General features: G+C 42.3%; 1 protein-coding gene across 3 annotated transcripts in view; it reads right to left on the bottom strand.

Annotated features, from left to right (window-relative positions):
* The window catches only part of LOC117421398 (bifunctional UDP-N-acetylglucosamine 2-epimerase/N-acetylmannosamine kinase), a 42,304-nt gene extending 39,055 nt beyond the window's left edge, over positions 1 to 3,249 (bottom strand). Inside the window, exon 1 of one of the 3 annotated variants that reach the window (XM_059025831.1) lies at positions 3,111 to 3,249. In XM_059025831.1, the coding sequence (XP_058881814.1) occupies positions 3,111 to 3,137 (27 nt within the window). In that variant the 5' untranslated portion in view covers positions 3,138 to 3,249. The other 2 variants (XM_059025824.1, XM_034035772.3) reach the window with 2 other exon arrangements.
* Positions 3,250 to 12,732: the final 9,483 nt, after the last annotated feature.

Raw genomic sequence — 12,732 nt, 5'->3', positions numbered from 1 at the left:
AGGACCAATCAAAACACGAGACTTATGTGGTTCCATCCCAAAAACCAGGCCTGTGTCATACCTCGGCTCTGGACCACATTGAAACGGCGGCCTAAATCTGGTCCTGGGCTGCCTTTTCTTTTTTGGAGCGTTCGCATATGAGAAAAGGTGGCCCAGTTGGTATTGTGAACGGGGTCATGGACACGCGAAACATAAATGAATTCAGGTAAGCATTACATTTTAAAATACTAATTACACATACCTAAGTGTGACTGTTGTGTATACATTTTCGTCTAAATGAAAATAAGTCAAGACTCAGAAATCCAAGGCTTATTCAAACACAAAAGTTGGAATATGAAAAAAGTTAAATGCATTGATTGCACTGAAGGAAAATGGTCAAGCAAGAAACTGTTTCATTCAGTTTGATTAATCTTGGATTTTTCTAAAGTAAAAATACAATATTCTGTTTAATTTTAGTATTTTATTAAGATTCGTTCTTGTATTCTATGAACTGCTGTGCATTGGGCTACATAACAAAATGAACTACTGATCGAACAAAACAGACGAGAAAACGTGTTTCAGATAAACGTTAGATGGTTTCATTATCAAGTAGAAAAAAATGATTATGTAAAAAAAAAATACAAACTGCAAATACATTGATCTTTCATTGTATTTAATGGAAAGGTATTTATAACAGACATAAGAGATTAATTGACAAGGCTGCAGCTAGCTGATATGACTGATACTTGTCTATGAAAATATGTGTAGTTCTGTTGAATCACATTTAATTTAGTGGAATTTCTAATGCCTGATATGTCTCAACCAATCCGTTTTTTATCCCCCTGTGCATTTTATTATTTGGACCTGCTGAAATCTTCTCTCCACTTTGACGACTACAATGGCAAAACGTGTGGGTAATTTACTGGAATTTTTTTCAGAAGAAAACAAAAACAAATGTTGATGAAAATAAGCGTACGCCTCAAGTACTTGTTAGTATCTCTAGTGTGCTTTACAATCACCTGCTGCTTTTGTTGCCATCCGTTTAACACAGGTATGCAATATGTACGGCTGACCCTATGTGCTTATCGGTGTTTAGACCTCGGGTAAATTATCACTCTAGTTACGGGCATGACCTGATCTCAATCCAATTAGAATGCTTTGGACTGAGTGGCATTGTGTGTCCAATCTGTATGCGCTGAAAAAAAAATATTGTAGACAATGGGCCCAGATTTCACCAACAAGATGTAACATACTGGTTAGGAATGTTCATACATGTCTTAAAGTCGTAAGGACACACAACATACTGAAACAGGGGTGCCAATACTTGTAATGAATGAATACTTTATATTAAATAAATGCGTTGTTTTTGATAAAGATTATTTGAGTAGGTGGTAATCACAAAAAGCTGCAGTCTCGTGCTGATGTAAGCATATATATTTGGGACTAGGTTAATACTTAGTTACGTGTTTTATTATTGCCATTGTGACAATGACAACACAGCTGATGCGAAATAACTACCATTAGACATAAAACAATATAACCTATACTCAGCCAGCAAAACGCGTATTCAGCACAAGTCAAATGATGTATAGCAAAAAAAAGAATATGTACTTTACCAGATGGTGGATTTGAAAGAGAAATCACTTCTGTTGATATTGTTCTTCAGGTTACGTATTTACAAACGAGGACAGACAACACGTCACGACTGAGAGTACAGCCAGAAAAGGACCCCCGGAAGACAAAACAACACATACCGACTGGTTTCCTGGCTCAGCCACCAAAGCGCATGCGTACAATAAACCAAACGTTCTCATTCTATTTTACTCAACTGTACAGATTCTCTGTGGGGACCCGCTAGGCTGTGCGCAATGGGTTTGTGGTGGGATAAGAACTCGTATTCGTAGGGAGAAGTTTTTCTATTGAGAGTCAATTGAGCGGAGTCAGATTGAGCTGATTTTTCGATGTTTTAAACTATATAAAACTTGTGAAGTCTATTTCAGTCTTACCCAGGGTGTCTTGACGAAAAGCATAACCCGTGTTAATGTGATACATATGAAAAATGCAGCTGGAGCATCACACTGACTGGAGATGCAATTATAAAAAGTCAATTAAGCTAATTAATGTAATTCACATAATATTTTAATACGGTAAATAAAAAAAATTAAAAAATCGACTGTTGTAGCCTAAGTACATTTAACTTAGTACAGCAAAATACAATGCTTATCATCCTACTGCAGAAAATAAGGTATTTTGTTAAATATGAAAGGCCCTACTGCAATCACAAAACACAGCACTGGAAAGCGGATGAAGGACTGCAGAGAGAACTAGGTGGTTCCAAACAAACAGGCTAGTCTATAGTAAAAGTAAGTCGTGCGTTTTAAAACATCTGTAAAATTGTATAGTAAGAGGTCGTTTTGTAATATAAATCAAATTATAGCTAGTAAACAGCATGGCGCAGTGTTCTGCAGCAGACTACAACCACCATTCAGAAAGATACAATTAAAAATGTAGTCTGAACACCCTTGTCATCTGTCAGCCATGTCTGTAAAACATTTAACAATTCAAGGATGAAAATAAGATGCCCATTTCATAGCAATTTGAGCCATTCCAGATTTTATGGTAGCCTTAATCATTCAGACACAATGAAGCTTGTTACTAATTAATGTATCTATTATTCAGGTATATTCTCGGCAATAGATTATTGTAAATCTGCTTCGCGATAACAAGAATATCAATTTAACAAAGCTTTTCAATCAAATATTACTTTCACTCGGGCAACTAAAATACCTGTCATAACCTAGTTTCCCAGGATTATTTTCAACATGAGTTTAAACTGTAACCACTTTATGGGGCACTACACCTTTTAAATAAAAAACACATTTCAACTTTTGCATAAAAAAGCCTTTTGCTTTTTATTTAAACAAAATACAGAACATTTATTTACAATATTCTGAGGTAATGTGTCCATACCGAGAACAACGAAGTGAAACTGTTAAAATGTATAGCAGACTAAAACATCTTTTTCAGTAATATTAAATACTACTATTATTATTCTTGTGTAAAAATAGATTTTTGTAAAATAATTTTATATCAAACGATAAAGTTGGAGTCAATTTTAATGGGAAACTTACCTCAACATCGTAAGGTTTAGCCTTCATACTGGCATTAACTTTGGTTTTCAAGACACCAAGTGTACCATCATATAAGAATCATAAAATTTTTCTTAATTTGAGAGTTTTCTTCCTTTTTAACACTAGAACCGCCAGCGGGATTAATGAGATTAAAATGTAAACAAATCTGCGTACTGTCAATGCAATGCGGTTGTCCGTTTAAAAAAAAAAAAAAAAAAAAAAGGACAACCGCATTGCATTCACAAACGCAGATTCGTTTACATTTTAAATCCAAACCCGTCAAAATGACTACCGTGGCGGTTCTCGTGTTAATTAGTTGTTCTTCCCTTTAAAAAAAAAAAAAAAAAAAAAGAGCACCGAAAACATTGAAAGCACCATGTTGTTTGGAACCAGGCAGCAACCATCTCTAAGGAAGCGAGTATCAGTGACGAAAGCACAAGAGCCGTATATCGAGGTTAACCTCAACCTCACTTCCTATGCTAATTTACCAGGGGTTAACCCTTTAGTTGCCTACCGGCACTCGACCCCCCCCTCCCCCCCATCCTTTTATTTGTCATTATTTTTAACAATACAACCATACTCAATTTGTTAACTACCTGAACCTATCTAAAGACCAGGGTAGACTGCACGTGCCTTCGCGTCTGCTGAGGGGACTATTCTGCCCCATTTTTCAGTAGGCTCTCTGTCTATCTCTATTTACATTTACTCCATCTTTTTTTCACAAGTCCATTTGGAGTGTGTTATGTTTAGAGTTTTGCATGTTCGATGCTACAGGGGTGACGTAATGGGGAACTGTGGAAAATCGGGTGACGGTTCCTGGGGGGACAGCTTGGGCTAGGAACACACAGGGTGGGACTTCTAAAATAAAGCTGAGTGTTAGTAAGTGTTTGTTCTGACAGATAATAAACAACAACGTTTATAAGTACAAGAGTCTTGCGTCCTTCCTGACGCAACATTTGGCGACGAGGATGGCTGATTGTTCGTTACCTCCACCTGCATCATTCCTGTCCGTCCCAGGCGATCCCACAGTCCCATGGCGCCGGTGGTATCAATCCTTCCAAACTTAATTAATAGCGCTGGGTTTACAAGATGTGGCGGACGCACGGAAGAGAGCCATTCTTTTACATTGCTTGGGCGCAGAAGGCCAGCGCATTTTCTCTACTTTGGAATCGGCGGACGACACGTTTAAAGCAGCTGTCGATGCCCTGTCTGCACATTTCGGACCCCGGCAAAGTTTTCTTCTCAACCGTTTTCAGTTTCATCAGCGAGCTCAGCAGCCGGGTGAGTCAATTGTACAGTTCATATCGGCATTGCGAGAGCTAGTACAGCACTGCAAATTCAGAGCGCTGCAGGTTGAATTAATAAGGGATCAGTTAATTGAAAAAACGTCTTGTGCACAACTTCGGGAGCGCCTGTTATTAGAATCTGATGACTTATCATTGGGGAAAGCAGTGGATATCGGGAAGCAAGTGGAAGCTGCATTAGCAGCTGCTAGTAAACTAGCAGGCTCCTCAACACCGCCATCTGTAGACATAACAGCACAAGTGCCTGTACAAAAAGTGCAAAATAATTCTCCATCACGTCCCAGGCGGTGCACTAATTGTGGGTCACTCAGGCATCCTACTCGTTCTCCTGAGTGCCCAGCTAATGGCCAGCGCTGTAGGAACTGTCAAAGATTGAACCACTTTGCCCGGTGGTGCCGCTCAGCACCCACCTCACCTGCTACCGCTTCCGACACTGCAACTTCATCACCAGTAGCAATCAACTCAGTGTCCCAGCCAGCCACTCCCTTTAAAACCTGTGGTTGCTATGTGAATGACATTTTGATTCCGCTGCTGGTTGATACTGGCGCCAAGGTCTCACTCATAAATAAGACAACTTATGATAGTTTCTTTTCACACATTCCCCTACAGCAGACTTCAGTTACCCTCTCTGGTTATGGCCACGCCCCAATTACTGTGCTGGGCACTGTCTGCCTTTCTGTGCGGTATAAAAACCACACCCTTGCCCCTTCAATTTTCTACATCACTGCGACTGGTGCCAATTTGATGGTGCTGGACTTATTTCAAAGCCTACACTTTCGGCTGTCTGATTCCTGTGGCACAGACGTCCTGAATGTAACAACTACCTAGCACCACACGTTCCCTGCATTGTTTACAGGCCTGGGGTGCATCACAGACTTTGTACACCAGCCCTCAGTCAACGCGGCTGTAACCCCGGTCATCCAACCCCTGCGGAGAATGCCTCTGTCCCTCCGAGACCAGGTCACAGCAGAACTACAGCGCCTCCTCGACTCGGACATCATCGAATCCATCAACGCCTCCCCTTGGATTTCGAACCTGGTCATCGCACGCAAAAAATCTGGAGAACTGCGTCTTTGTGTGGACCTGCGTGCAGTCAACAAAGTCATCATTCCTGATAAATACCCCCTGCCCACCGCTGAAGAACTCACCACACATTTCCATGGCTCCACTGTTTTCAGCAAACTGGATTTAAAGCAGGGCTATCTTCAAGTGCCCCTGGCACCGGCCAGCCGAGACCTCACAGCCTTTGTCACACATATGGGGGTTTTCCGATATAAACGCATGCCCTTTGGCCTCAGCTCCGCCCCCAGCTGCTTCCAGAAGATAATGTCCCTTCTTCTAGCTGGCATACCAGGGGTGTCCATTTACTTGGACGATATTGTAGTTCATAGAGCTACCCAGTCTCAACATGATGCCTGTCTACTTCAGGTTTTCCGTCAGCTCTCTGCCAATCACGTTACGCTTAACACTGAGAAGTGCCTACTTGGTGTTCCAGAGATAGAGTTTGTAGGGTACAAGCTCTCAGGGCAAGGCATCACTCCTATCTTCTCGCATGTGGACGCCATCCAGACCCTCCCTGACCCACAGTCAGTACCCCAACTGGCATCTTTTCTGGGCATGGCTACGTATTACCTCCGTTTTCTCCCACAGTTTGCCTCCACTACAGCTCCACTACGCCACCTCCTCAAAAAGGACATACCATGGGAGTGGACCACAGCTTGTTGCCGTGCCGTGCAGACTATTAAGCATCAGCTCACTTCAGCCCCTACGCTGGCACACTTCAGTCTTGCAGCACCTACAGTTGTTACCTGTGATGCCTCTGCAGTGGCTCTGGGTGCTGTACTGTCACAACTTCATGATGGTGTAGAGAAACCGGTGGCATTTGCTTCCCGCTCCCTCACTCCAGCTGAACAAAAGTACTCGGTGGGTGAGAGGGAAGCGTTGGCCTGCATTTGGGCATGTGAGCGCTGGCACCTCTATCTCTACGGCAGAGCCTTCACAATGCGAACTGATCATCAAGCTCTCACTGCACTTTTGTCCACTAGCGGCTCAGGACATAAACCACTACGGCTACTGAGATGGGCTGACCATTTAAACCAGTACAATTATACTCTAGAATTCACACCAGGCCGACAGAACACAGTTGCTGATCTTCTGTCAAGAGCAGTCATTCCACCGTCAACAGTCCAGCAGGTAACGGACACCAAACCTGACCTAGTGCAACTGCTTCAAGCACCCCTGTCTGCAGTTGTCTCCATGGAAGTGGTGCGTAAAGGCTCCCAGGACGATGCACTATTTACCACGCTCCGCACCTACATCAGAGACGGGTGGCCATCCAGCGTGGCAGGGGAGCTGTTGCCCTATTACAGAGTGAGAGCAGAGCTATCCTGCTGGGAGGACGTCTGCATCGCCAGGGGTCACCGCACCCTGATTCCAGCAGCTCTGAGAGCACAGGTTTTGAGAATGGCACATGAAGGACATCTTGGGGTGGTTAAACTTAAACAGCGCTGCAGGGACATTGTCTGGTGGCCAAACATCGACCAAGACATTGAGCTGATGGTCAAAGATTGCACTGCATGCCTTCTTAGCGGCAAGGCTTCTCCACCGACTCCTGTCCCTCTGTCTCCTGTGCAGTGGCCGTCTGCACCTTGGAAGCATCTCCAGGTGGACCTCTGTGGAGAACTGCATGGTGCTCCAGCTCATGCTCGATACCTCTTAGTGGTGCATGACCTTCATTCAAAGTGGCCAGAAGCTCTGCCGATGGGGTCAGTCACCACTCAAGCAGTGATTCAAAGGCTGGATTCATTGTTTGCTCGTTGGGGTCTACCAGACATCATTACCACAGACAACGGGCCCCAATTCATCTCAAATGACTTTACCACTTACCTGGCAGAAAAAGCTATTAAACACATCAGGACAGCTGTTTACCACCCCCAGTCTAACGGAGGTGTGGAGCGCCTCAACCAGACGCTAAAGAATGGCATTCGTGCTTACCTGACCGAGGGCTGGCAGTTTGAAGCAGCTCTCTTGCAAACCCTCCTACACTGCCGTGCCTCTAAGCACACAACTACAGGGGTGTCCCCAGCGTTGCTGATGCTGGGAAGGGAATTACAACTCCCTCTTGATCGCCTTAGTTTTGCAAAGAGTAATCCTGCACCGTCAGTTACACGTTTGCACGTAGAGGCTCAGCAGCAGCGTATGAAGCTGAGGTTTGACCAGTCCAGAAGGGCCAAACCACCTAAATTGCAGGAGCTGGACTGGGTGCGTGTCTGGCTTCCCCGGCATCACAGCAAGCTACAGCCTCGATGGTCAGAACCGTCACAGATTATGAAAAAGCTGGGTCCAGCTACTTACTGTCTGCAAGGGTGGGACTTCTAAAATAAAGCTGAGTGTTAGTGAGTGTTTGTTCTGACAGATAATAAACAACAACGTTTATAAGTACAAGAGTCTTGCGTCCTTCCTGATGCAACAGAGTGGAGCTCTTGAAATCCTAAAGACTTGGTCACATGGGTGACTTTTGTTGATGGCAACAAGAGGAACACATTTGTTGCCTGTGTGTTGCCTTGCATTTTGTGGTGGTCACACGAAAGACAAGCAATGCGGTCGACAAGCTGGCAACACACAGGCAACAACATAATGCAAACCAATCATAATGCACGTTTTTGTCGAGACGTAAACATGCTGCTAAGGAAGGCTGCTGCCGCTGCTTTAATAGCAATGTTAGATGAGGAAGAGGAGGAGAGTAGAAAAAAAGAAAGGTTTGGGTTCGGCCCTGGGTTATGAGACGTGAAGAGGTGGGGTGCTATAATAATTTAACGATGGAGCTTCAGAGAGAGGATGTCGTAGAGGTGGTTGAGAATGGATTCAGCTTCTTTTAATGAGCTGCAAGAGAGGGTTTTGCCCCTTATTGAAAAGCAGAATACAGGAATGCAACAAGCTATCCCAGCTGGGGAGCACCTGGCTCTAACATTGAGATACCTTGCCACAGGTGAAACATTCCGATCTATGGAATTTTCATTTAGAATTCCACATAACACAACGTCAGCAATCGTCCCAGAAACCTGCCAAGCTCGATATGCGGCTCCAACCACAATTTCTGTCTGTCCCAAATACAGAAGAGAAGTGGCTCACTGTGAAACCATTTGAAAACAAATGGAACTTTCCTATGTGTCTGGGAGCTCTAGACGGGAAACACATACACGTACAGGGTCCTCCAGGGGCAGGCTCTTATTTCTTCAATTACAAGGGATTTAACAGGATTGTATTAATGGCTCTGGTTGATGGTTAATGGTCAAAAGTAATGTTCAATTGTTATTTAGTTGTGTTTTTGTGAAAATAAATTACAATATAAAAGGTACTAATTACATTAACAAACCTATAGTTCCTTAATTAAATAAAAAGGTGTACATTAGTACATTATTTGGTTAGTAGGTCTACATATTAATATGCCAAACATAATAAACATAATGGTATTCATTATCCTAAACAATGTTTTCAATACTTTAAATTCTAGGCTTTCAAGAGCAAGAAGATGTGTTGAGAATGCTTTTGGAATTTTAGTCCCATCACACTGAGCCCTGAAAAGGTGGCATCAGTGGTGTTAGCTTGCTGTGCCCTACACAATTTTCTACACAGGAAATCACAAGCAGCATGCCACCAGGCTAGAATGGAAACAGAAATTCCTTAAATGCCAGGGAAGTAAAGGATGAGTACGGCCAATATTTCAACAACGAAGGAAAAGTTAGCTGGCAAAACAGCCTTTATTTGGAATTGCACAAACAAGCAAACATCGTTGTCCTTTTCACGATTTTTTTGACCGAATATTTCCTGAGTAATAAAATATTATTGTATCACTTGTTTTTAAAGTTTTCTAAGTCACTTTTTTTGTAAACTGTTACAAAAATGCAACATTACAACATTTTCATTTTTTATCTTGTGAGAAAAAAATAAAAACAATTCTTGTCTTTTGTTTTCATTTATTGTAAAAAAAAATAAAATAAAAGATGTAAACAAAGGAAACACAAAGTAACAGATGGCCTCCACGAGAACCATTTATTTCCTTATATGTAATTATTTCTCACACCAATACAAAAATTAATTGTTTGTTTGCCTAAAACAGCAGTAAATGAAACTGTACCATAAATATCAAGCTATCAATAGAGGGTTACACAGTAAACTGTCCATCCTTCTCAGTAAAGTATACAGGTCTACAGGGTAGAGGTGTGGAGGATGCTTCACTTGGTGTTTCATGTGGTGACCTGTGTGAATAAAGTGACAGACTTCTGTAATTGAGTGGGAGTTGTTGAGGCTGTCGCAGATCTTGTTGAGAATGATTAGAAAGTCTGAATAAAATTTGCTGTATTTCTATTTTCGCTAACTCCCTGTTGCATTATGTCATTGAATGCAACTAGGATTATTATTATTATTATTATTATTATTATTATTATTAGTAGTAGTAGTAGTTGTTACAAAGTATCACATTACACAATATCACATTACACAATGTCACCACAGATAAGAGCCCTGTGAAAATCACGGAAATTCTTTCAAATTCATGGCAGTGTCGCAGGTAAAGTATCATATTTCGAGGAATGTGCACGAAACTGTTTTATACATTATGTGTACAGATTATTATTATTTTTTTCAAACATCAAATATATAAATAAATTCACTGGCATCATCAAAATCAACGTCAAAGTTATTCAAGCAGGGCTGGATTAAAGAACTTGGGGGCCTGTGTCGGAGTGTCCCGCCCCTATATATATATATATATATATATATATATATATATATATATATATATATATATATATATATATATTACATATATAATTTGTATCTTTGTTTGCGGCGCAGAACAAAGCGCCGCGTATTTATTGTTTTTATAATTTAAAAACCCTGTGAGGATGGGTGACTGAGCAGTTAGTGATTTATTTAGCTAGCTGACAGTCACGCATCCTTACTAAACTCGTGCAGACTGTGGCCGACGGGTAATAAGATAATTAACAGCTAGTTAACCCCTCGGCCAGAGTATAAGAACCTGCAGCTGTCCGCACTGGTCAGGAGAGTTGTAAGTCTGTAGGAGAACAACTAGAGTTAACAATTGCTATATACGTGCTGGCTAAAAACCAGCACGATACTTGTTAGTTACTGTTTGTTTGGCCAACGCGCCTTTTTGTTTTGTGGTGTTTGTTTTTGTTTAATAAAAGGCTGAACGCCCTACCGTTTCAGCCTTACCCCCTACTTGAGATATGACACAGGCCAGGTTTTTGGGATGGAACCGCATAACAGTCTTGCGTTTTGATTGGTCCATGTCTGCCACATGAATATGTCGTCACACGAGTGGAAAAGCGTGCAGGCATTTTTAACATTGTGATCAGATAGAGAGTGATCTGCTTTCCACAACCTTACCATTAAAATATAATGTGGTATTACGCTGTACTGATATAACAAACTATGGGTGATTACTTTATATGAATTATCATGTTATGCACGAATGTAAGAATTGGCTTTCTGTGGTGGTGTACTTTTTTCTTTCAAGTAGCATATATCTATAATCATTTTTGCGATATATTTTAATATAAAATGTATACACTATTGCAGTTTTGTTAGAGGATACGTTAGTTTATCTCTAATGTAATCACAGTTTTACATATAGACTGCCCCTGTTTTCATTTATGTCGCAAATTCTGGGCCGCTTTGCCTTTCAGATAATGTCCCAAATTCTGGGCCGCCTTGGTTTTTAGATAGCGTCCCAAATTCTGGGCCGCTTTGCATTTTCGAATTCAGCTCAGTTTTGGGGACTCAGCTGACAGCCGAGTTTACCATAAACTGGATCGTGAATTCATTTGAGAGTAACCCATAGTACATGAATCAAAGTTAATGTATTTTTTACTCTCCCCAGAAATCTTTTTTTTTTTTTTTTTATGAAAAAACAGAAATAAAATGTAAATGTTAAACAAACGTATTTCTTATTACATGTAGAAACTACATTGCACTGAAATAGATACGTGAAAATTAATTAAAGCAGTTGTTTTCCTTTATTAAAGACTAATAGTGAAAATAAAAGATTGTAGTAATTTTTCTTTTACCCTACCCTTCCCAGTCTTTTCCCACCCCTCTTTTGCGCAAAACCTGCACTCAAATTCCCCTCCACACACGTGTACCACCATGCAACCCCTACATGCATACACCACCATGCAACCCCTGCACGCACACACCACCATGAAACCCCTACATGCACACACCACCATGCAACCCCTACATGCACACACTACCATGCAACCCCTACATGCATACACCACCATGCAACCCCTGCACGCACACACCACCATGCAACCCCTACATGCATACACCACCATGCAACCCCTGCACGCACACACCACCATGAAACCCCTACATGCACACACCACCATGCAACCCCTACATGCACACACTACCATGCAACCCCCTGCACGCACACACCACCATGCAACCCCTACATGCACACACCACCATGCAACCCCTGCACGCACACACCACCATGCAACCCCTGCACGCAGACACCACCGTGCAAGCCCTGCACGCACACACCACCATGAAACCCCTGCACGCACACACCACCATGAAACCCCTACACGCACACACTACCATGCAACCCCTACATGCACACACCACCATGCAATCCCTGCACGCACACACCACCATGCAACCCCTGCACGCATACACCCACCGTAGCAATTCTTTGCAAAATATATTTTCGGGTATTCAGCCCCATTCATGTCTATGGCAGTGTTAAAAAACACATTTTCAGTCATATCTCTCGAACCAGAGCACCTATAACCACCGTTCGAAGGGTTCTAGAACAGCCTGAATGTAATATGCTCAGTTTCGTAGCAATTCTTTGCAGAAAATATTTTCAGGGCGTACAGGGTGTTCAGCCTCATTCATGTCTATAGCAGGGTTGAAAAACACATTTCAGGCATATATCTTGAACCCGAGCACGTAGAACCACCATTCAAAGTGATATAGACTCAGGGGAGCACCCCAAACCACCCCCTAAAACGGTGTGGTGGTTCACCCAAAAACTCATGTCATGACGAAAAAATTCACTTTGCCAAGCCATCCTGGCATCTGAACCATGAAAATGGTGACTCCTTGTGTGGGGCCCCATGGGGCCCCGCCGCAAAAAAAAAATCAAGTTCCTAACCCCCACAGAACCCGAGATACGCACTGTCCAAAATGTCCAAAAACTACCCTTTTCGGGGTAATTTCTCCATGACCCCGGGGCCTAGAAACCGGGTTTAACTTCCGAGGGTCATGTCTGGGGGCCCTCTTTC

The sequence above is a fragment of the Acipenser ruthenus genome, chromosome 1 (genome assembly GCF_902713425.1).
Source record: "Acipenser ruthenus chromosome 1, fAciRut3.2 maternal haplotype, whole genome shotgun sequence".
Classification (NCBI taxonomy): Eukaryota; Metazoa; Chordata; class Actinopteri; order Acipenseriformes; family Acipenseridae; genus Acipenser; species Acipenser ruthenus.
Note: the sequence above shows the minus strand (reverse complement) of the source record. Positions and strands in the feature narration are given on the sequence as shown.